This window comes from Peromyscus leucopus, chromosome 5 (genome assembly GCF_004664715.2).
Source record: "Peromyscus leucopus breed LL Stock chromosome 5, UCI_PerLeu_2.1, whole genome shotgun sequence".
Lineage (NCBI taxonomy): Eukaryota > Metazoa > Chordata > Mammalia > Rodentia > Cricetidae > Peromyscus > Peromyscus leucopus.
In genome coordinates, this window is record NC_051067.1 from 123,146,271 (window position 1) to 123,170,960 (window position 24,690).

General features: G+C 50.3%; 1 protein-coding gene and 1 pseudogene across 1 annotated transcript; one reads left to right on the forward strand and one right to left on the reverse strand.

The window, feature by feature from the left end:
- Nucleotides 1–104: 104 nt before the first annotated feature.
- Gins2 (GINS complex subunit 2) lies at nucleotides 105–11,347 on the reverse strand. Its single transcript, XM_028880800.2, has 5 exons — nucleotides 11,162–11,347; nucleotides 10,961–11,075; nucleotides 6,644–6,743; nucleotides 2,908–3,034; nucleotides 105–2,601 (listed from the first exon to the last, which is right to left on the reverse strand). The coding sequence occupies exons 1-5, from the start codon at nucleotides 11,249–11,251 to the stop codon at nucleotides 2,476–2,478; spliced, it is 558 nt and encodes a 185-aa protein (XP_028736633.1). The 5' UTR covers nucleotides 11,252–11,347; the 3' UTR covers nucleotides 105–2,475.
- A 4,925-nt stretch (nucleotides 11,348–16,272) lies between these two features.
- On the forward strand, nucleotides 16,273–16,904 carry LOC114700929 (annotated as a pseudogene).
- Nucleotides 16,905–24,690: the final 7,786 nt, after the last annotated feature.

Consider the following 24,690-nt stretch of genomic DNA (forward strand, 5'->3'; position numbering starts at 1 on the left):
TTTGTTTGTTTTTCCTGTTTGGGGGTTTCCTTTGTTTTGTTTTTGGTTTTTTTTTTTTTTTTTTTTTTTTTTTTTTTTTTTTTTGGTTTTTTTTCTCGGTTTTGTTTTTTTCTGGTTAAAGGAAAAAAAAAAAACAACCTGCTTTTAGTGTTTGTGCTGCTGCTGGTCAGGACATTAAAATGCTAAAGTTTTAGAAAGTAGAAGAGCTCACCTGTGTGGCATCCCATACAGCAGGGTTGAGGGGCACCTGGGCTAGTCAGCTGTTGAGATCACGAGTGACCCACAAGCAGTAGGAACTTGAGGTAAAGCCGTGGGAGCTGAGCTCCTGTGACAGGCACAGCTGTGGTGGAGAGCTCTGTACCGTACTGAGCAATCTCCTTTTCCAGTTTCAACTCCTCAGTCAGGGTTGACCAACTAACTTGAAAGAGAACCTCTTCCTGTCAGAGCTTGTGGCTGTCACTCCATGAGGATGAGAAGAGGCTGAGCCTATTCTTGGCTACCAGGCTCAATGGCTGTACAGCTTGCTGGCAGGTCCCCACCAGCCACCCCTCCAGTTTGCTCTGTCCCCCTGCCAAGAATCTTGTAGTGATTAGCAAACTCAGCCACAGAAGCGCCACCAGTATTGCCAGCAGTCAAAAAGGACCTCCCCTGGCACGGGAGCAACAGGAGAGAGGCGGTGCCGAGGCCTCTGCCCTACAACCGGTCGGGGATGGTCTACAGGTGAGCAGAGGCTGCATGCCCTGGGACAAAGTGTTACCCAAGTTCCCAATTAAATGCTGCTTGCGCTCACACCTTAGTGCTCCTTCCTATCCCAGGCGAAACTCCATACTGATGACTGGAAGCTTTTGCTAATCTGCTTTCTTGGTAATGGCTTTGGGAAAAGTAGACCCCATAATAACTTAAGGCTGCACACACACAGCCCCTCCCATTATCTCACAGGACTTCCCCTGGCTGAGGATGTGACCCAACGCAGATGACTTCCCAGGTCGGCCTGGGGCACAAGCTGAGCCACTGACTTGGCAACGCCTATGTCCCTTCCAAACACCCTTGCCTACCTGTGAAGCCCTGAATATTCCCGTGTTCACAAGTAAAGTGACAATCAGAACCAGGTACAAGCCAGGAAAGTGGCAGACAAGTGCCATTCCTACCACACACACACTTCTCCCATCCCACATAGTCTGAGACACTGATGTAGCTGAAAACATAGCACACCCTTCCAGGTACCGCACATAGTCCCCAGAGGTCTCTTCAGCCTTTCCCCACTACAGATCTGCTCCAGGATGGACTGTAAAATTAGTATGTACATGAGAATCCCAGATCTTGACTGTGCCTTCCCACTTGACCTCCAAGGGATAATTGCCCTGTGTCCTGGGTGGGAATTCACCAAGCTTGTGATGGACAGTCCAGTGTTAGATCCCATGGCTCCATGTTTGATCAGATCTTTAAAAAAAAAAAAAATTGTTGCATATCATTAGAGCCAAACTGACACGACTAAGATAGGTCTGTCAACACTTCAGTGCATGGTATCTTAAGGACCTCCAACTAGTACCATGACACCAGATTGTACTGCTGGGGTACCCAGAGGGTTACAAGGAGCCCTGTCCTAACTGGGGAAATCAGCCATGCTCACAGCACTGCCAGATCTCAGTTAACTGGACTGCAAACTAGACACCTCCCTGCCCCCCCCCCCAAGACGTCCAGGACCCAGCATGGAGATGGCCCGCCCAGCAGGCTCGCACCTCCGAGGTGTGCTTTAGCCACTTAGCAGCAGTCTGTACTCTCTCAAGTACTCAAGCTTTGACTTCACTACTTGCCGTAGCCTGTCCCCACTGTCTGATCCAGTGCTTAACCCTAGAGGCTGCCTTGACCCGAGGCGGCACCTCACTGGTTCTGAGCTTGTGTGTGCCCTACGCCTCGCTGCTCGCTTGGGCAGTGGACCCAGGCAGGAGGGAGGACGGGCGCCTCGGTCACTCTGGGGCAGTTTAGATGCTGTGAAATTAAACCCGTTCTAAGTGTACTTGTTTGAATTAACTGTATTGTAATATTATTTGTTGAATGTAGTAATTAGGTATTTATGAATATATTGCTGTAATTTCTGACAACATCCCAAAAAATAAAATCTTCTAAATCACCTGAAGAGGAAGATCTTTTTATATTAGCACCACCACCCCTCCCCCCAATCCTCAACTACATGCAGCTTTCACAGGTCCAACTTGAAGACACTGAACTAAGCGGGCCTGAACAGTTGCTGTGCATGGCGTGCAGAGGAGCCTGTGCCCCTTAGAGAAATCGTTCCTCACGAGAGGAGAGCCGCTGGCTTCGACACTCGATGGGAGTTGGACTTGCTGAGTTCTGACAGAAGTGAGTAGCCATCGCACGGCTTCCACCAGGGTTCACACCCCCTCTCCACCGTCACGTGCTTCCAGAGCTTGGCCAGCAGCAGACAGCAAGGGTCTGCACACCGCAGGCCTGTGGCTAGAAGTCCTGAGACTGTGTGCTCTCGGCAGGCTGGAGGCTTGTGCGGAGTTTGTACATGTGATTAAGTGCCTGGGTGAGGAAGGCCCCGCTCGTGTTGATCTCCATCAGGGTTAAGTTATCCAGCTGAAACCAAAAGCAAATGGGCAGAGGAAATTCTGACCTTAAAGCCAAACTCAACTGAAGAGAAGCTTATACACCAATGAGTTGTTTGTTCCTGGGTGCTGAGGATGAAGCCCAGTGCCCTGGCACACCAGGCAAGCTCTACCCAGAGCCATGCCCCAGGTCCCCATGAGCTACTATTCAAAGCACAACTTCAAATCCCTGCTTACATGGCTGAGCAGGCAGGATGCCCTGACGACTCCCTGGAAGCGTTCACACTGACTGGCAGTGCCCACTGGCCCAAGGCGGGGACAGGAGGGCCATGCGTACCTTAGCATGTGCCTCCTGCTGCCGAACAAAGCTGTCGGCAGACACGCGGAGCTTGGCCATGCGTGTGTCCCAGAGGTCTTTGATGAGTGTCCGGATGGTGTCTGCTTTGGGGATGTTGTCAGAAGCACTGAAGATACACAGACAGAGGCACTTGGTAAGCTTACCCGACAAGGCAGAAGTGGCCGCCGCTTCAAAACCATAGCTTGGGGGCAGGCCAAACAGCTCTGCAATTAGTGCGGCCACTCTTCCTGAGGATTCCAGTTCCATTGCTGGCATCCATCAGGCAGCTCACAACTGCTTATAAACCATAGGCCCCCAAACACCTGCGGCAGACACAGACCCATCCAAACATGCACACAAACAAATCTTGAAAGATAAAGCTTGATGAACCAGGGGTGCCAGCACATGGCTGTAACCTTAGCATTCAGAAGGTTGAGGCAGGAGAACTACAAGTTCAAGGCTGAGATACACAGCTAGAGACCCTGTTTCAAAGAGGGAAGGGAAAAAAAGCCTTGCACAGACTTGGTACTGGGCTCTGTTCTTTCCTCAGTGGTTGGCATGTGGGCAGGTAAGCGTGGCACCCAGTGTTTTCATTCATGCTCACTGTCCATGGTCAGTGGCTACACAGAATGACAGATCTAACCAAGTGAAGAAATACTGAAAGTCAGGAGTGGTGACTATACTCCCAGCTCTTGGGAAGCTGAGATAGGATACCTGGACATGGAGTATAGTGTGAGACTCCATAGCAACAACACAGGCTAGAGATGGCTCAGTAATTAGCACACACAATGCTCTTGTAGGGGGACACAATTTGGTTCCTAGCATGCATGCCAGGTGGGCCAAAATGACCTCTAACCTCAGGTCCAAGGTAATCCCATACCTCTGGCCTCTCAGGGCACCCACATGCACTCACATGCACATACCGACACCGACACACAGACACAATAAAAATCAATCTTCAAAACAGTAACACTTTGGAGGGGGCTAGAGATGGATCAGCAGTTAAGAGCACATACTACTCTTGCAAAGGACCCAATCAGTTCCCAGAAACCTCCATGGGGTGGTCTATAATCCCCTGTAATTCCAGCTCTAAGAGCTCCAATACCCTCTTCTTGTCTCCTTGGGCACACACATGCATATACCCTCGCACAGACATACACATGTAATTAAAAACAAATGTATGTCTTTGAAAGAATAGTGGAAAACTGGGCTAATGGGACACTCCCTTTAGGGTAACAACATCCTGTGCTGTGTAACTATCTCATGGCTGGCTAGTTCAGCAGATCCCTGTTTTTATAGTGACGTAGGCTCACTGCCCAGCACCACCAGGAAAGAAGAGGGCAAGCTTTGTGCCAAGCCCTTTAAGTGCATCTCTAGCCTCACAAAAGGCTGAGAGACAGGACTGCCGCTGTGGGGAGCACAGGTTATAAACTCACAGAGCAGAGGAAAGAAAGTCTCAAAGCAGCCGGTGTCTACAGAGAGTTTAAGGTCAGCAGTTGTAACAACTTTCCTTTACGACATACTTGAAGCCAGCCTTTGAAGAAAGCAGTTCACACAAGACAGAGGCAGACAGACTCATGTAGCCCATCACTAGGTGCTCTCCCTCTGCCAGTCAGCCCGGGAGAGGTAGGCGGGTCTGCAGTACAGAATGTATGCGGTGCACTGAATTATGAACACAAGCGTTCAGATCTTACGCTCTGAACAGAAGAAGAGGACAAAGAACTCCAGATCCTTATCAAGTGAACTAGAGAACAAAGCAAAACTGGGTTCCTGGACCATCGAGATGGCTCAGCAGGTAAAGGTATCTGGCTAAACCTGACAATCTGAATCCAATCTCTGGAACCCACATGATAGGAGGAGAGAACCAATTCCTGAAAGTGTCCTCTGAATGTATCCACAAAAGAAATGTCCTTTTAAATTTCTATTTTTATTATATTTTATTTAGTTTTGGGGGGGGGGTGTTGCTTTTTTTTTCCCCCTAGCCTGGGTTTCTCTATGTAGCCCTGGCTGGCCTTGAACTCAGAAATGTGACTGCCTCTGGCTCTGAGTACTGAGATGTGCACCACCACTGTCCAGCTAAAAAAATTTTAATTTGGTTCCTTAACAAAATAAATTACACAGTAAGGTTTTGTTTTTTGTTGTAGTTTTAAAGGACTCAATCTTACTGTATAGCTCTGGGTGGCCTGGAACTCCTAAAGTAGACCAAACTGGCACTCAGAGATTCATCTGTCTCTACCCTCCATCCCCACCCAGTGATGGAATTAAGAGTGTGCTACCACACCCAACCGGACAACAATAAGGTTCTTGGTAGAGCGTATAATACACAGAACGTCAAGAAACAGTCCTCTACACTGGTAGCACCAGCCTGGTTCCTAGTCATGCATCCATCTCTCCTTTCCTAGACTACCCGTCTCTCTCGGACCCCTGAAGACACCACACCTCCCTTGGCCTCCCAATCACCACAGGATCTGTGTCTCCACGGCCCATCGTGTACCCCCCCACCCCATACCCTCAAGCATACGGAACCACAGTACCTTCCAGCTCCTCCCATTCTGCTGCCCTCTCCCTGCTCCTCAGGACAGTCTGCTGCTCTGCTCAAGCTGGCGTTCCTTAAAAGCCTTCTCTGCCCCCCCCCCCCGCCTTGCTGTGCCCCCAAGGACTCCCAAAGGCCCTGATGGTGCAGCAGTTTCATGACCAGTCCACAGGGTCACGTTGTTTCCCTACCCAAATAGGAACCCAGGCCCATGTGACCGTGTTCAGAACAGTAAGTATATGGTAGGAAGGAATGAGTGAGCCTCAGCCTCCCATCCCTCCTGAGTTCACCTTTAGACAAAGCAGTGACACATGTCCCTACTGTCCAGCTGCTCGAGAGGGCCGCACAGTCTGCTCTGGAACCAGCTGAGAGGTACAGTCTAGCTGGATGCTCGCTAAGTTACCTTTGAGCATCTACCGCTTTCAGTCAACAAACCTTTCTGAGGCCTGTGTGGGGACGGTCCCTGCCCATCTAGTACAGGCTGCAGAATGGCACAGCCAGACAGAAGACGACAAAACTGTACTGTAGCAAATGCCAGGGCAGAGCTCTGCAGACACTACTAGGCCAGGAGGAGCTGGGGCAGGAGGACCACTAAAGCCCGGAGCTCAGGACCAGTTAAGCCATCTAGCACGACCCCATAGCAAACAAACAAAACCTGGTCTGCAGATCCCACAGGATAATAAACCTACAGACAGAGCTAAGGAGGGCTGTGAATGAAGGGGGCGGGAACACCTGCCAGCTGTGACTGCTCTGAGCACCTGACCTAAGACTGAAGCTAGAAGCTGCAGACTGGGCAGCACCAAGCAACCTGGCCACCACACGAGGAAGGATCCAGAAGACAGAGAGCTGGGGCAGATGTGGGTGCATAAACCCAGAGCTTGCCAGGGCACATCTCTATAGCTCAAGACCAAGGCCCACATGAGGCCCTTGGCCACTCGTGTGACAGACACAGGGAACCCAGATCCATACACTTTCACTCAGTTGGACTAATGTGCAGTTACAGAAAAGACTGTTGCTCCATGGAGTGACAGTGGCTACATTGCAATCCAGTGACAAGTGACAGGCCTAGAATGTACAGAATCCAAGGTGGGGAGAGAAGGAACAGGAGAGAACAGAGAGATAGCCTAGTCCCCCTGCATGGAGACAGACACCTCCTTCAGGTCACCTATATGAGGGTATGCACTGCCTCGTGGGCCGACTCACTGATTCAGCAAGAGCTTGGTGATCTCCATGTAGTGCGGGCTGGGCACTGGGGTGAATGTCTCCTCCTTCCGCTCCTGATCTCGCAACTGTTCCAGTTTCTCTGAAACATAGAGGTTAGTGCATTTTACCATCACCAGAACAAAGAGAAAACACATTTTGTTTTGTTTTTCAAGACAGGGTTTCTCTGTGTGGCCCTGGCTGTCCTGGCACTTGCTCTGTAGACCAGACTTCAAAGATCCATCTGCTTCTGCCTCCAGAGTGCTGGGATTAAAGGTGTGTGCCACTCCTCCCAGCTGAGAATATGTTTTTTGTTTTGAAATTTGTCGAGATATATAGATACACACACACACACACACACACACACACACACACACACACACACACACTGTCTGTATGTATGCCTGCATGCCAGAAGAGGGCATCAGGTCCCATTATAGATGGTTGTGAGCCACCATGTGGCTGCTGGGAATTGAACTCAGGACCTCTGGAAGAGCAGCCAGTACTCTTAATCACTGAGCCATCTCTCCAGCTCCAAGAAAACAAATCTGACCAGGCACTGGTATTGCCTACATGGCCAGTAAGCACGTGCAGTGCATAAAAACAATGTGGGGTATTCGTATCTTAGACTAGATGTCTTGCAAGCACCTCTCAGGAAGGATGCTGCGTCTGATGTCACCACTACCCCTGAACCTTCTTCTGACCTAACTTCCCTTTACTAGTGCCTGTAGCCAATTCCCTGTGACCTCTCAGTGCTGGGGTCCAGAGCTCAGTGGGTGAGTCCTCTCCACACCCTAGGCTCAAACTCCAGCCATTTCATCCTGCCCAATGGAGACCCAGCACACCTGGAGTACTTCTCCAACTCCTGCCTCTATGTCCCACTGTTCACATGACTTGCACCTGGACAGCAATCCAGCATCCCCAAGATGGCAGGTTCAGACCACACCCTGGGCCCCCTCATTGCCCTGTGCTCTGCCAACCTCAGAAAACAGTGATTCCATCTAAGAAGAGCTGAGCCTCCAGCCACAGCTGGGCATGCCTTAGCACCATCTCTTCTTTTCCCTCCTCCACACAGACCTTCAGGATAGCCTGCTACCGCTCCCTAGAAAGCATCCAGGCCAGCTACAAGCAGCCTCAGCCCACCTCCATGAAAGCAGTGATTCAATTCTTCCTGCACACTTCATGCACGCCAGGCAGGCAGTCTGCCACTGAACTGAACCCCTGCACGGGATTATTTTACTTTCTACCCTTGAATCATCTAACAAAGCACATCTGTTCAATGTCTTCACCAATCAGGAAGACTGGCAATGCCAACCCTCTGGCCAGGATTTGAGACAATGGGATCTCATCTACATTTCTCTGGGATTCTAATGTTTCAACACTCAGCAGGACTGGCTGGCAGCTTCTTAAAACTTAAGCATCATCTGTCCTGTGGCCCAAGTCCCCAACAGGCGGTATCTATTTGCCTAAGGAAAATAACCCAGCAACATGGGAGATGGAGGCAGGATTAGCAGTTTAAGCCCATTCTTAACTACATAGCAAGTATGGAGCAGAATTGACTCCCCAACAAGCTGTCCTCTGCTCACGGGTGTGCCATGGCACATGTGCAGACACACAGACACAATGATGATTTTTTTATATTTTATTTTTTTAATTACATTCATGATATTAATTACATTTGTGGTATTCCACAATGATGATTTTTAAAACTAGGAAATAGGGGGTTGGAGAGATGGCTCAGCAATTCAGAGTACTTGCTACTCCTACAGAGGAGGGCACTCATGCAGCAGCTCATAACCCCAGCTCCAGGGGATCAGAGATATTCTTTTGGTCTCTAAAGGCACTGTATGCATGTGATGCACATGACCCATACATATAAAAAAAATTTATAAATGGCAAGTAACCCAAATACCTGCAGAACGGGTGAGCAGAGGCATAGAGTACTCACAGAGGGAGCACTTAGGCAGGAGAACAAGGTGGTCAGGTCAGCTGCAAACCACATCCACCAGAGAAGCAGAGCACATGACATCATTCTATGGACATGAAGTCCCAGAGCAGACAGGCCTCCTGCATGGGCTCCCGGCACCAGCACCATCCAACTGCTCCTCACCTGGACAACAAAAGCCCAGAACTCTGCAGTCTCTCTAACCTTGGGCCTGGGCCATTTGAAACTAGTAACGGGTCTCTAATGGATTCAGACCTAGAGGGTGCCCCTTGAGGCACAGGAACTGGGGTCCCCAGTTTCAGGACTATCAGAGTCATCCACTCCTTTACACAGGTAAAGTTCAAGCACCTCTCTCTAACTATCCTGGTTTAAATAGCCTGCCCATTTGCTTCCCTTTGCCATGATGAACACCATGACCAAAACCAAACTGGGAATGAAAAGGTTTATTTGGCTTACTTATCAAAGTCCACCATCGAGGGGAGTCAGGGTAGGGACTCAACAGGAACTACAAGGGAAGACTGTTTATTGGCTGGCTCAGTTTGCTTGCTTATACAGGCTAGGACTACCGGCCTAGGGGTGGCACCGCCCACAGTGGGCTGGACCCTCCTACATCCATCAAGAAATTGCCCAACAGACATGCCCACAGGCCAATCTAATGGAGGCGATGTCTCAAGTGAGGGTGCTTGTTCCCAAGTGTGTCTGTCAAGTTGATAACAAAACGAACCATGACTAAGCCTTTTCTTCTAGGTCTTCTCAGGTGACTCTAGCCAAGCTCACTGGGGATCTTTAAACTCTATATACCTCTCTCCCACCAATTAAAAAAAGGAGGAAAGACGCCGGGCGGTGGTGGCTCACACCTTTAATCCCAGCACTTGGGAGGCAGAAGCAGGCGGATCTCTGTGAGTTCGAGGCCAGCCTGGGCTACCAAGTGAGTTCCAGGAAAGGCGCAAAGCTACATAGAGAAACCCTGTCTCGAAAAACCAAAAATAAAATAAAATAAAATAAAAAAATTAAAAAAACAAATAAATAAATAAATAATTTAAAAAAGGAGAAAAGACTGCAAAGGCTCATGGTTGACTTCTTTTCTCTAACATCTTCACAGGCATCTTTAATCTACCACACACTTCTGACTCCAACTGTACAAAGGGTTTTTAACAAAGAGTTGTGCAACCTTCAATTCAATTTCAGATTACCACTCCCCCTAAAAAAAAAACCATAACCCCTCCATCTCCTCCCAAGACCCCATTACCTAAGCAGTCACTATTCTGTGCCTATAGTTCTGCCTAGTTCTGACTGTTCACATAAACAGAATCATACAGTCTCTAGTCTTTTGTGCTTGGCTTCTTTATTCAACATCCGATTTTCCAGGTTCATCCATCTTGTAGCATGGATCAGAAGCCCATTCCTTTACATGGCTGGATAATATCCCATTGTGGGGTGACTGTCCCAATTTGCTTTTCTGTTGCCATGATAAATACCATTGCCCAAGTTGGGGAGGAAGGAGTTTATTTGGCCTGATGACAGTCCATCACTGTGACGCACAGGAACAGAGACAGGAACCACGGAAGGAGGCTGCTGACTGCCTTGCCTGTCTTCTTACACGACTCAGCACCCCCTGCCCAGGGTTGACAACACCCATAGTGGGCTGGGCCCTGCCATATCAATCATTAACCAAGGAAACGCCCCACAGACATGCTCACAGGCCGGTAGGATGGAGGTAATTTCTCAGTTGAGGTCCCCTCTTCCCAGGGGACCTGAGTTTGTATCAGTTTGACAAAACTAACCACACAGTGACACACTATTTTCACAGTCTTTGTAACAGAATTTCCCAGCATGCTGACTGATACTTATTAAAACAAAACTTGTCGGACCTCTTGTGAGTTCGAGGCCAGCCTGGTCTACAGAATGAGTTCTAGGACAGCAGGGCTACACAGTGAAACTCTGTCTCGAAAATAAAACAAAACAAAAAAACACTAAGAAAAAATTTAAAATGCTTGTTTAAAAGCTGAATCTCTACTCCATTTTTAAATTAAAATGTATTATTATTGTGAGCAGCCGAGTGCATAGGAAAGTCAAAGGACAACGGCGGGACTCCTCCCGTTCTCTCCTCCCGCGGTGGATTTTGGGGATCGAACTCAGGCTCTTAGGCTTTGCTTGTAAGTGCCCTTACCCACTGAGCCATCTCGCTGGGCCCACATCTTTGATTTTAAGGCTAGTTAAATACCTAAAATCCAAAATAGGAACTAGAAGCATCACAAACACTACACACCAACGAGCCCCTGGAACAGCTACTGATGTCGGCTGTCGGGGAGCCAGGAACCGAGGAAGGAGGCAGATCAGGGACAAGCCCGCCCACCGGGCCCGGGAATGCTCACCCACATCCATCCACTCCGGAGGTAGCAGACGGCACTTCTGTCTCTGTTTCAGGTTAATGGCCAGCCACAGGGGCACTTCCACGGGTAAGCCGGGGTTGAAGGGCCCCAGGTCTCCCTGCAAGGACAACGCAGACCACAGGTGGAAAGGAGCGGTGACCTGTCCGTGACCCCACGGCCGCAGCCCCGGCCCGCCCGCCTCACCCCGATCAGGTAGATCTTGTCCAGACTGAAGTTCGGGATGATGGTCACCAGTTCCTTCTCGGCCAAAAACTCCACCTCGGCTGCGTCCATGATGAAGAGTACGCGCTACAGGTCCGTTCCCACCCCTCCGCGTCGCTGACGCCCCGCCTGGGCCGCGGCTTTCCCGCCACCGCGAGGGGCCCGCCCCCCGACCGGAAGACGGCCTGCGGCAACCTATAGAGACGTTGCAATCTTAGCAGCCTCGGGAGGAATCCGCAGTTGGTACGAGCCCGCGGATTGGTCGGTCAGAGCGAGGCTGCACTCAAGCCCTGCCCAGAATTATAATATGGCCACGCCCTTCTACGAATTACCCCCTACCCTTTCCTGTCCGCGGGCTCCGTGCTTAATTCTTGTTTCACCGGTCTCGTGAGTTACTACTACTCCCCTGCTAGCCCGCCCCTGCTGCGTCTTTATCCTCTCCAGGCCCCGCCGCTAGCCCTGCCCCCTCCTCTTCATTAGTCTCCGGACCCGCCCCCTCCTCAGGCCGCACACGGCTCCTCCTCTTGCCCGCCCGTCACGCTCGTGGCCCCGCCCCTGAAGCACGGCCCCGCCCCTGGCCCCGCCCCTCCTCCCTATGGCCTCGCCCCTCCTGTGCCCGTCCCTTTCCCTACCGGCCCGCAGGAGGCGGTGCACCTGGGGCAATCCGCTCCTTTGCGGCCAAGTCACTTGCCTGCCTCCGCTCTAAAAGAGTAGATATTTAGATTCAGGAATAAACACATTCATCCCAAACTCAGCCCCGGGTGCTGGGACATGGCTAACAGGTCCGCACAGACACCATCATGAGGGAAGGGTCTTCCCTTTAATTTTATTATTATCTTTGCCCTTTCTGAACATGGGTTAAAAAGCAATGAAAATGCGACTTCCCTGTCTGTTCCATTCAGATCCATTGGGACAGGACCCGGAATCATAGCTTCGCAAACGTTTTATCGTTGCAGTTGTGAAAATTGAACCCTAGTCCTCAAAAATGCTAAGCATACCCTCTTCCACTGAGCTACATCCCAGAACCTGATGCCCTCAAGCCTTCTGTACAGAGGACCAAGGTGAGCCAGCAACACTCAAATCCCTGAAAGTCTCCATGTTAATATGGCCCTGCAGGGGAGTTTTGAGTCAGGAGTCTGGTAAGAACAGCTGAACTATAATAAGCCCTATAAGCTGGGTGACTCCGTCAGGGTGGCCGCAGACCAGGGTAGCCCACAGGGAGAGGTTAGTCTACAACTGGTAAGGGCAAGAGGGGCTGGATCCGAGTTTGAAACCCTCACCAGGAGGTCCAGATGTGAGGTGTAATCTATCTCAGCATTTCAGAGGTGGAAGCAGAGGGTCTCAGTGGGGGCCAGCCTGAGCCATGCAGCATTTACTATCTCAAAAATAAAGGAACCCAAGGGTGGGGGTGTACCTCTGTGATAGAACAGTTACCTCCCACATACATGCAGGTTCCTGCTGCAGTGGTTTGACTGAGAACGGCCCCTGTAGGCTCATAGACTTGAATCCTTAGTCCACCCAACTTCTGTACCCATCCCCACACCCCCCATTGGTGGAACTGTTTGGAAAGGATTAGGAGGTGTGGCTTTGTTGGAGGAGGTGTGATACTAGGTGTGGACTTTAAGGTTTCAAAAGCCCCACCATGCCTAGCGTGCTCTCTCTGCCCTGTGCTTGTGGATGAGGATGGACGCTCTCTGCTACTGCTCCAGCGCCTTGCCTGCCTACTTGCTGCCATGCTCTCCTCTGTGATGGCCACAGACTCTAACCCTCATTTGAATCCCACATTAAATACTTGCTTTTATAATTTGAGTTGTTCATGGTGTCTTATCACAGCAGTAGAAAACGAAGACATCTGGATTCCATCCCAGCAAAACACACACAGACCCGCAGCAGAAAGGAGGTGCAGCCTGGGTTTCTGTAGCCAAGCAGAAAATTTGCTCCATCTCAGCTGTGGCCCCTGACTGGGCTGTACCCTGCTCCCCGCAGGGACCCTAGAAAGCTGTAATAAAGCCATGCTTAAGCTCCACCCACCCCCATGGCCTGGAAGCCTGCCTGCTGCTTCTCTGTGTTGGAAGTTGTCGCTTGCAAACCCTCTGTCCCCTTCGTGAGGTTATGAATTCACACAAATATTCTCAGAAGAAATAAAGGTCACTGGATGCTGAGTGACTACTCGGAGCCTCGGTTCCCGCATCTTCTTTTGAGGATGGAAGAAGCTTGGGGTGCATTCACGGGAGAAGCCATCAGCCACCTGGACCATGCCAAAACAGAAGCTGCCTCCCGCTCCTCCAGAGTCTGTGTGCCAGCTTGTCTGGGTTTTGATTGACAGAAGAGTGTTTTCTTGACTGGCAAATATTTGTGTTCCCAAGTTGGCTGCGCTTTGCTTCCTGCTTTGCACAGTCTCTAAAAGAGCAAAGGCAAAGAAAGTACTGTAGAGAGTGGGGCCGGGAGATGGAGAGGAGGGCCGGCCCGAGAGCAGTCAGTGGGGCTGGGAGATGGAGAGGAGGGCGGGTCAGAGAGCAGTCAATGGGGCCGGGAGATGGAGAGCAGTCAATGGGGCTGGGAGATGGAGAGGAGGGCCGGTCCGAGAGCAGTCAATGGGGCTGGGAGATGGAGAGGAGGGCCGGTCCGAGAGCAGTCAATGGGGCCGGGAAATGGAGAGGAGGGCGGTCCAAGAGCAGTCAGTGGGGCCGGGAGATGGAGAGGAGGGCGGGTCAGAGAGCAGTCAGTGGGGCCGGGAGATGGAGAGGAGGGCCGGTCCGAGAGCAGTCAATGGGGCCGGGAGATGGAGAGGAGGGCCGGTCCAAGAGCAGTCAGTGGGGCCGGGAGATGGAGAGGAGGGCGGTCCAAGAGCAGGTAGTGGGGCCGGGAGATGGAGAGGAGGGCCGGTCCGAGAGCAGACAGGTAGGGTGTCTTTTCCTGTAAGACGGAGGCAGTGCCACTGAGTGGCCACCAGGATTCTGGTGGGGCATGGATGAGACTGCATGCACTTTATGCACTACACAGTGGTGGGGCCAGGATGCTTCACTGTGTCTCTCTGTCGCAGTGAGTTTCATAATACCCAAAATGCAGGTGCGACCAACTTATGGCAGCAGATACACAGAGGGAGACAGAGTGGCTAACCCATGACGAGGATAATACTCAGCCCAAAGCAGCCACTACACATCGGGGCTCAGATAACCCCCAAACACGATGCTGGTTCAGCACATGCCTGCAATCCCAGCACACCGGAGGCTGAGGCAGGAGGACTGTGAACTAAAAGCCATTCTAGGCTACATAGCTAGTCCCAGACCAGCCTGAGTTATGTAGTAAGACCCTGTATCAAAAACAAACAAATAAACAAACAATAAGCCTGGCACAGTGGTACACATCTTTGGTAATCCCAGTGCTGGGGAGACAGAGGCAAGCAGACCTCTCTGGGTTCAAGGCCAGCCTCGTCTACATAGAAAGTTCCAGGCCAGCCAGGGATACATCATGAGATATGCAAAGGCAATCAGAGAGGGCCTGGAGAGCCGACTCAACAGTTAAGAGCACTGGCTGCTCTTCCAGAGAACCTGGGTCCAATTCCCAGCATCCACATGGCAGCTCACAACTGCCTGTAACTCCAGTTTCAGGGGATCCAACACCTTTACCCAGACATACACACAGGCAAAACATGAATGCACATAAAAAAATAAATTATTAAAAAAACAACAATAAAAAAGACAAACACCAAAATCAGGGGCTGGAGAGATGGCTCAGCGGTTAAGAGCACTTATTTATTTATTTATTTACTTACTTATTTATTTATTTGGTTTCTTGAGATGAGGTTTCTCTGTGTAGCTTTGGAGCCTGTCCTGGAACTCGATCTGTAGACCAGGCTGGCCTTGAACTCAGGGAGATCCGCTTGCCTCTGTCTCCCTAGTGCTGGGATTAAAGGTGTGCACCACCACGGCCCAGCAAGAGCACTTGTTTTTGTAGATGACCATGGTTTGATTTCTAGCACTCAAATGGCCCACAACTGTTTCTAACTCCAGTTCCAGGGAACCGGATGGCCCCTCTCTGACCTCTGTGGGAACCAGGCTGGGGAGTGGTACACAGACATAACATATGCAGGCAAAATATCCACAAAAACACAAATTAATTTTAAAAAATAAAACAAAAACAAAAACCTTCCATGGTGTCTCCATATTGGCTCCGTTGATAACGTGTTTGCTATACAATCATGAGGACCAGGAATCCAGGCATGGTGGTGCACATCTTTAATCCAGGCACTTGGGAAGCAGAGGCAGGCAGATTTCTGTGAGTTCAAGGCCAGCCTGGTCTGCATAGTGAGTTCCAGGACAGCCAGGACTACATAGTAAGACACTGTCTCAAAACAACAACAACAGCAGCCAGGTGTGGCACACACTAGAAATCACAGCTCTGGGAAGGCAGAGGTAGGTAGATCCCTGTTTCTCACTAGACTGGCATCCTAGATGACTTGAGGCAAGCTCCAGGCTAGTGAGAGACCCTCTCTCAAAAGCAAACAAGGTGGGCAGCATTTGAGGAGTGGCACCGGGGTTGTTCTTTGGTCTCCACATGTGTGCACATGTTTACATGCACCTGCACACATACAAACATAACTACACACAAAAACAAGCAACACACAAAAAAACCTAAAACCTGAGATGTTGAGTAGGAAAAAAAAATCCACACACAGGACTGGAGAGACAGCTCCGCGGTTATGCTCGTCCCGAGGACCTGGGTTTGATTCCAGCACCCACATGGTGATTGACAGCCATCTGTAACTACAGTTCTGGAGGAACTATAGTGCCCTCCATGGGCACCAGGCACACATGTGATACACTGGCATATGGGCAGGCAAAAACGCTTACCCAGAAGATAAAATGATAAGCAGCAGCAACCAGACACAGAAGTCTGTGCAGTATGATTTCCTTCAACGACGTGTCCACAACAAGCAGGTCCCTAGCAACAGAAAGATTCATAGTTGTCAGGAGTGAGGAAGGGAAAATAAAACTGTTCGTGGGGTTCAGTCAGATCCCGGCAGCAGCTTCGGCGGCTCAGTTCTTCTGTAGCTCTCCCTGTCTCCTGCTTGCTTCCGGTGTGGCTCTGGTGTGGCTGTCTCCAATGGCGTCGTCAAGGTGTTCAGTGACATGAAAGTGCACAAGTCTTCAACGCCAGAAGAAGGGAAGAAATGCAAGAAGGCAGTGCTCTTCTGCCTGAGTGAGGACAAGAACATCATCCTGGAGGAGGTCAAGGAGGTCCTGGTAGGAGATGTGGGGCCGACTGTGGACGACCCCCACACCACTTTTGTCAAGATGCTGCCAGACAAGGACTGCCGCTATGCTCTCTATGACGCAACCTACCAGACCAAGGAGAGCAAGAAGGAGGACCTGGTGTTTGTCTCTGGGCCTCTAAGAGTGCACCCCTTAAGAACAAAATGATCTATGCCAGCTCCAAGGATGCCATCAAGAAGCTGACAGGAATCAAGAACGAATCACAAGCAAGACTGCTACAAGGCGGTCAAGGACGCTGCACCCTGGCAGAAAAACTAGGTGGCAGCGCTGTGATCTCTCTGGAGGGCAAGCCTTTGTGAGCCGCCTCCAGCCCCCTGCCTGGAGAGTCTAGCAGCCCCAGACCTGCTCATGGGTGTTGCAGGCTGCCCTTTTCCTGCCAGACTGGAGGGGCTGGGGGGATCCCAGCAGGGGGAGGGTAATCCCTTCACCCCAGTTGCCAAATGTCCCCCACCCCCAACTCCCGGGACCATCCTGCTCCCGCCACCCTGATGGTTCTAGCCTTTCCAAACTGCTTTTATCTTCTGATTCCTCTTGGGTTGAAGCAGACCAAGTCCCTTCCCAGGCACCCAGTCTGGGGGGAGCCTGCTTTTTTTAATGACGCCCCTACTCCTCATGTCCCCCCCCATCCAATGCTGTCAACGTCTAAACACAATATTGACTCTGTGCTTGTCTGTTTAGTTCTGTGTGTAAATGAAATGTGGAAATGACCCTCCTTGCACCAGTTGGTTGCCCTCCACTTCCCCTTGTTCTTGGCCGCTCATGGAAGCAGGACCAGTAAGGGAGCTTCAATTGAAAAAATAAATTTAAAATAGGCCAATTAACAACAACAACAAAAGACTGTTGATGGTGTTAATGGTACTCACTCTTTGTTGGAGGTTGTGATAGAATTGTTCTAGAATTGTTGGATGGTAATGGTTACACAGCTCTGTAAATTTACTAGAAGTTGCTGAATTGCACATACTCAAAAGGTGTTTGACTTGGCAGTTGTGAATGGGGCGAACTGGGGTGGGGCAACTCTTCAGTGCAGTTTCCTCTCTGTCCACTAGAGGGCCAAGAACACCAGCGCTTGGCTCCACTGTTCTCCAGGATATGGAACTAGTCTTCCTTGGAGAATGAAGTTAGGTAAGGTAGTGAATGCCTATCACCCCAGCACTCAAGAGGCAGAAACAGGAGGATTAAAAGTTCAGGCCACACAGTAAGCCACTATCTTTTTTCCCCCCCAAATGCCGTTTATTTAAGAATGAAGGAGGTCATAAACACAGGCTTACAGCACAATGGGAGAATCCCAGAGGGTTGAAGTTCACTACCAATGTTTTACAATCTTGCATCTAAACTGTTAACGCCAATTATGCAGGATACACAGACAAGGAACTTCCCTTAAGCATTCAGGAGGGTGAAACCCCGGCAGAGAATTAGCATAGGGAGGATATCAAGGTCAAGGTCAACAAGCAAGGCAACCATTACCCAAGACCGGGCTAGGACCCCACAGGTCCCCCTTTTATTAGAAAATGAGCTTCTGACTTAGGTTGCATGGGACGTCAGCAGGTCACCTTACCCGTCATGGAGATGCCTGCCCAGGCCACACAGGCGCTCTGTCTTAGGTTGGTGAGCACCCCCCAGGCATTACCCGTCTCTGAATACTCACTATCATATAGGCTCAATCGTGTATGAGCTGCTGAGTTAACTGCTGCCAAAGATCTCAAAGTGGCGCTGGGCTTGCAATCTGTGTGTTCAACACAGAAAAGACCAACAGAAGTCCTAAACCACCCATAGCCAGTAGGCTAAAGGCAACTGAGCCATTCCCTTCCTTAACGAGCCTTATTGCAAATTGGAGTCATTGTAAGATGGTATCCCAAAAGCAAATGGATCTTGAGTTTATAAAATTCATACTTTTCAAAAGTAAGCCACTATCTTAAGAACAAAGGAACCAAGGAGAGGAGAAAGGGACCAAGGGAACGGAGAGAAGGAGGGGAAAATAAGAGGGAGAGGAAAACAAAAGGGAGGAGATTACAGGTCTGGGCAGCTGGAAGGGTCTGGTCCCTGGATAAGATGAGACCCACACAAGCCCTCTGCTGGGCACATGCTGCAGGGACACAGGACTCAGCAGAATTTGCTCCCGGGAAAGCCAGACCTACTTGAGTGGAAACAGCAATTGCTGTTAGATAATAAGCCCAAGTGTAAGATACCAAGGATCACACTAGTATGGGGGATGAACAGTGAAGGACTGTTCAAGACAATCACTTCTGAGTGGCATACAGGACCCCCTCCCCTAGGAGCCATCTCCTGATGCCCACCCTGTCAGTGCAGCTGTTCTTGGGGGCTTCCCTCCAAAGGTCAAAGTGGTGGGAAAGCTGTCACTCTGCAGTGTGACCTCCAGCAGTGAGTAGCGACAGATGTCTTTGATGTCACCCTTAATGGACGCTCTACTTCCCGACCTTCCTCCCCTCACAATCCACAACTTCCACAACTCCAACCTAATCTCAAGAAGAACAGGCAAGTCCTCCCTGAGACTGGAGGCACATGTTTGTGATCCCATTGCTCTGGAGGTGGAGGCAGGGGTTCAGAAGTTCAAAGGCATCCTCAGCTACATAGCAAGTTTGAGGCTAGCCTGGAATAGATGTGACCCTGTCTCAAAAACAAACAAATAAATAAAACTTGGCATTGGCTTATCCAGATGGCTTAATGGATAAAAAAGGGCTTGCTGTGCAAGGCAGGCAGCCAGAATCCAAACTCCAGTACCTACCTAAAGGTGAAAAGAGAGGACACACTCCACAAAGTTGTTCTCTGTTCTCCATGCTGAGGATGGCAGGCACCCCCCACCCCATATACACACACAGAGTAAATAAATGGAGCGGGAGTGGGGAGGGGGGGCAGGAGTGTTTCTAATTAAAGCAAATCTTGAAACTGACCTTGGAAGCCCAATGATTACAGGAGTATGGGATATGCAGCATGACACTATCTACATTTAATTCATTTATTTACTTTTTAAAAACAGGGTCTCCTCTGTGTAACAGCCCTAGCTGGCTGTCCTGGAACTCGATTTGTAGAGCAGGCTGCCCTCAAACTCATAGAGATCCTCTAGCCTCTGCTGGAGTTTAAAGGCATGTGCCACCAAGCCCAGTCTTAACTTTTTTTTTTTTTTTTTTTGAGCGAGTCTGTAACCAAGACTGGCCTGCAACTCACTCACTATGTAGCCCAGGCTTGCCTCAAACCTTGAAGCTTCTGCCTCCCAAGTGTGGGGACTAGAGGCATGAGCCACCCTGGCCAGCTGCTATCTACACTTCTGCAGGAATCTGACGTGGATGGAGTCAGGGGTGCAACATATTGCATCAGCATTGGGCATAAGGAGCAGATGAGCTACCATGAGCCCAGCCTTTGGGGGCCATGGGCACCTGGAGCCCGGTGCTCCAAGTAATGCCATGTCTGGAGGAGCCAGCGCACAGTCTCTAGATCCCACCAGGTGGCCACAGGTATTTGCCATCCACCTGTGGCTGTGTGCAGCCTGGCAGTGTGTCCTACCCCTCCCTGCGGCCTGTTCCTGCCTGCAGCTGGCCCGCCTTCTGGGTTTGTCGGGGGAGCCATCACGACAGCCCCACCGTGCACATTCTGGCTGGGCCAGGCGCTCTCACACGGCTCCGACATGGTGTGAATACACTCTTGTGTCTTTTTACCATCTGCTGCTGTCATTAAAAAATTACATTTCCATCTGTTTTCACACTCCCCCTCCCCACCTCCCTTCCTGCAGGAAAAGGCATGAATCCCAAGCGTTGAGACCAGACCAGTCCTTGTCTCCTGGAGCCTGAAAACCGTCCCTGGACACACGCAGGGGTTGGGCTGGTGGCCTGCACGCAGCAGAACCTGTCTGTCTGTTTCCTCTTCAGTAGCCATTGGCAATGATCTCAGCTCACAGGAGCTGTTCACAATGCTTTAAAATTTCTATTTTAAGCTGGGTGTGATGGTGTGCACCTTTAATCTCAGTGCTCAGATGCAGAGGCAGGTGGATCTCTGTGAATTTGAGTCTAGCCTGGTCTACATAGTAAGTTCCAGGACAGTCAGTGCTACACAGAGAGACCCTGTCTCAAAAAAAAAAAGAAAAAGAAAAAGAAAAAAAAGACAGAAAGAAAAAAGAAAGAAAAGAAAAAATGTTTTAGGTATATATGGATGTGTGTGTGTGTGTGTGTGTGTGTGTGTGTGTGTGTCTGTGTGTGTGTTTGCTTCCTTGTATGTCCTGGTATTCTCAGAGCCTGGAAGAGGACTCCAGCTGCTCTGTATCTGCAGTTATAAGCAGTTGTGAGCTGCCCTGTGGCTGCTGGGAATTGAACTCAGGACCTCTGGAAGAGCAGCCAGTGTTCTTAACCTCTGAGCCACCTCTCCAGCCCCAGGGTATTTGAGACGGTCTCACACAGGCCTTGCACTCTCCATCTTCCTGCCTCAGCCTCTGAGAGTACAGGCCTGAACTAGGGCCTCGGGGGCTAGACTCACAGAGCTTGGCTTTTTCAGTTTGTATGAGACAGGGCCTCCCGATAGCCCAGGCTGGTCTTGAACTCATTCAGATACATGGTGAGATCCTGTCCCCAAAAAGGGGGTAGGGTGGGGACTGGAAAGCTAAAGTTCAAGCACTGGCCTAAGTTGAGAAAGTTAAGAGCACCGGCTGCTCTTGCAGGGGACCCAACTTCAGTTCCACAATGGTGGCTCACAGCCAGCTGTAACTCGTCTCAGGGGATCTGATGCCCTCTTCTGGCCTCTGCTGGCATTGCATGTAAGTGGTGCACAAACAATACAGGCAAAAAACATCCACATACATTCAACCAACGGCCGACAAAAATTACTAAAAGTTTAAAAATGAAGGAGAAAAAACAAAAAAGAAGGAAAAAAAGGTGTGGTGGCTCACTCCTTTAATCTCAGCATTTAGGAAGCAGAGGCAGGTGGATCTACGTGAGTTCGAGGCCAGCCAGGAGAGTTACAGAACAGCCAGGGCTACATAGAGAGACTCTGTCTGGAAAACAAACAAACAATCCCCGTTCTGAACCAGTGCCAATACTGTTATTATTATTTGTGTGTGCGCGCGCATGTGCATATACATGCACACACACACACACACACACACACACACACACACACCACAGCGCACATGCAGCGGTCCAAGGACAGCTTTGTGGAGTCAGTTCTCACTTTCACCTCTACATGGACCCCAGGGATTGAACTCAGGGCATCAGGCTTTGTGGCAAGTGCTTTTATCCACAGAGCCATCTTGCCAGCCCCTGCATTTTCAACTAATAATAGACTCAAGCCTCACCTAGAAGCTATTGAGAAGATCTGGGTATGTTGAAGCACAGCTGTAATCCCAGAGGTTGAGACTGGAGGATCAGAAGTTCAAGGCCAGCCTGGGCAACATGAGACTCTGTCTCAAAAACAAAACAAAAGCCAAGTGTAGTGGTACCTGCCTATGATCCCAGCACTCAGAAGGCAGACACAGGGGCAGAGGCAGGGGGACTGGGCTACATAGATGTACTGGAAGTGGCCACCAGGGAGGGTCTTTGACCTCTCTCAGTAGGCACCACCAGGGTAGCAGCCTCCAAAACTGACTTCTCTAGGGATGCGCTGCCCAGGGAGGAGGCCTCAGGCTGCTGCAAGAGCATCCGCTCTAGATTGGATTCCCAGGCCTGGGATCTCCCTGTAGGAGCTCCATTCAGCTTGCCCTGTCTAGCTCTCCCACCCACTCCCCTGTTCACAGGCCTGTTGCCATGGCACTAAGCGACTGGATGAGGAGAGCTATTAACCTGGGATAGTGACTGAGCAGGCTGGAGGACTCAGCAGAGCAGGCAGATGGGGGACCCTCAGCCTGTGGACTCAGCCCCAGCCCTGAGCTCCAAGGGCCCTTGCATTGCAGAGGGATCAGGAAGGAAAGGTATCAGGCCTGGTTCCCCGGGGATGAAGGATGGCCAGTGCACAGCAAACAGGGCAGGGGAGCCCGGACCAGCAATAAGAACACAGCCTGCAGAGAGACTGGCCCCAACCCATCACACCTCCACTTACTTGTTGATTCTTTCCCCACTTTGGTGGTTCTATGAGTTTGAACCCATACCCTTATGAAGGCTAGGCAAATGCTCTACCACTGAGTTATACCCCAGCTCTATCTATTTATTTATTTTGTGGTACTGGATTTTGAACCCTGGGCCTCATACATTTTAGGTCAGCAAGATGGCTCAGTATCAGGGTTAAAGAGGCAACTCAATGAGTAAGAGCACTGACTGCTCTTCCAGAGGACCTAAGTTCAATCCCCAGGACCCACACGGTGACTCACAACCATCTGTAACTCCAGTTTCAAGGGATCTGATGTCCTTTAACAGCCTCCTTGGGCCCCAGGCATGTACATGACACACAGCCATACATGCAGGCAAAACACTCATACACATAAGAGAATAATATTAATAAATGTCCAATAATTTTCTTTAAAGAGCCAGGTATGATGGTGTATACCTTTAATCTCAGCACTCAGGAGGCAAAGGCAGATAAATCTTTGAGTTCAAGGCCAGCCTGGTCTACAGAGTGAGTTCCAGGGAAGCCAAAGAAATCATGTATTAAAAAAACTCAAAAACCCAAAAACAAAATTGAAAAAGAAGAGAGAGTCAGTAGGTAAGGGTGCTTGTCACCAAGGCTAGTGAGGACTTTGATCCTCGGGACACACGTGGTGGGAGAGAGAACCGGCTCCCTCAAGTTGTCCCTGACCTCCACACGGGCACCATGGCACGTGTGCACACACCCTACCCCCAAATAAATACATAAAGATATAGTAATAAAAAATGTGTTTGTTTTTAAAGAGCCATCTAGTACCCATAAATGGTACCTGTTTGTGAGGTGTTTCCACAGAGGATGCTGTGGGCAGAGGCAGTCCAGAACCACCCTTAATGTGGGTTTCCCCCCTCCAAAGGGCAACCCAGATCCGAAGAAGTCAAGAGGAAGCCTGTGCCTCCCTTCACTTCCTGCTTTCCCTGCAGGAGCCCACCCCCCTCCACTATCCCCCCTCCCCCGCCCCCAGTGACATCAGGACTTCTTTGTTCTAGGGACTCCCATGCCTTTGGTCCAGAGTGGGACTGCTGAGGAGTTCCGGTCCTTAGCCCCTACATTAGCAGGCAGCTGGGATCCTGTAAGGCAATCTAATAAACCCTTCCTAGAATAGATGAATACATATTATATTCATATTCATACACACACATACATATATACATATATAGTCTATTGGTCCTGCTCCTCTGAGAGCCCTGCCTCACAGATAGCATGGCCACACCTCTCCTCTCCCCATGTGCTTCTGCCACTGAACCTTTGACATGGTTCCCATGAGAAACCAGGGTTGCTGTTCCTTCAGGTCAGGAATACCTCATAGGCCCACGTCACTGCTAAAGTGACAGCAAGTGGCTTTGGACACAAGGTCCTTGCAGAGCACCAGGAACCAGGCCACCATACTGTGAGGAAGCCCAAGCCATCTGTGGAGAGAAACCAAGAGCCAGGGACCAACTCACCAACCTTGCGGTAGGTAGATGGGTCACCTGGGTGGGCCACCTTGGATGTCAACCTTTCAGCCTCATGTGACATGTCTCAATTGTAGTCTCATGAAACAGGGATGAGCTGTCTCTTTGAGCTCTGCCCAGGTTGCAGATTGGTGACCACAACAGATGTTGTTCTGTCATAAAACTGGGGCTATTCCATAGCAGCAGCAATAATCGGAACAGAAGGCACACAGGAAGGGAAAAGCTGGCCACGGGGCTGGGTTGGGATGGAGGGAGGCTGAGCTCTGCCCTCTGGGGAAAGCAGGAAGCCTGTGGAGCTTGCTAAGCAGAGTGGAGGCCGATCAGAGAGTAAACTGGCAGCAGAATGAAGGGCAGGGCCACAGGGAAGCAGAGAGCCAGCATCCTAGCCTCCTGCCATCATGGCAGACTGAGCAGAGCCTGGGCAGAGCAGGCTGGCCTGGAGCCTGGTGAAAAGGGGCAAGGCATGACGAGAGAAGAAATCAACACAAAACAATACAACGCACAGGCATCCATGACAGAGGCACTGGAGTCTGAGTTGGGGCGGAAGGGAGACAGAGCGGTGGTGAGGTCTTCCCTGCTGGAGATGCGTGTCCAGAGTGCAGTGTGGCTCTGGCTCATCATCCCCCAGTCTACACGTGCTTGCAAATGTATGATCTTTCTGGATAACAATCTTGGATAATTTCTGGATAACAATACTTAATGTTTT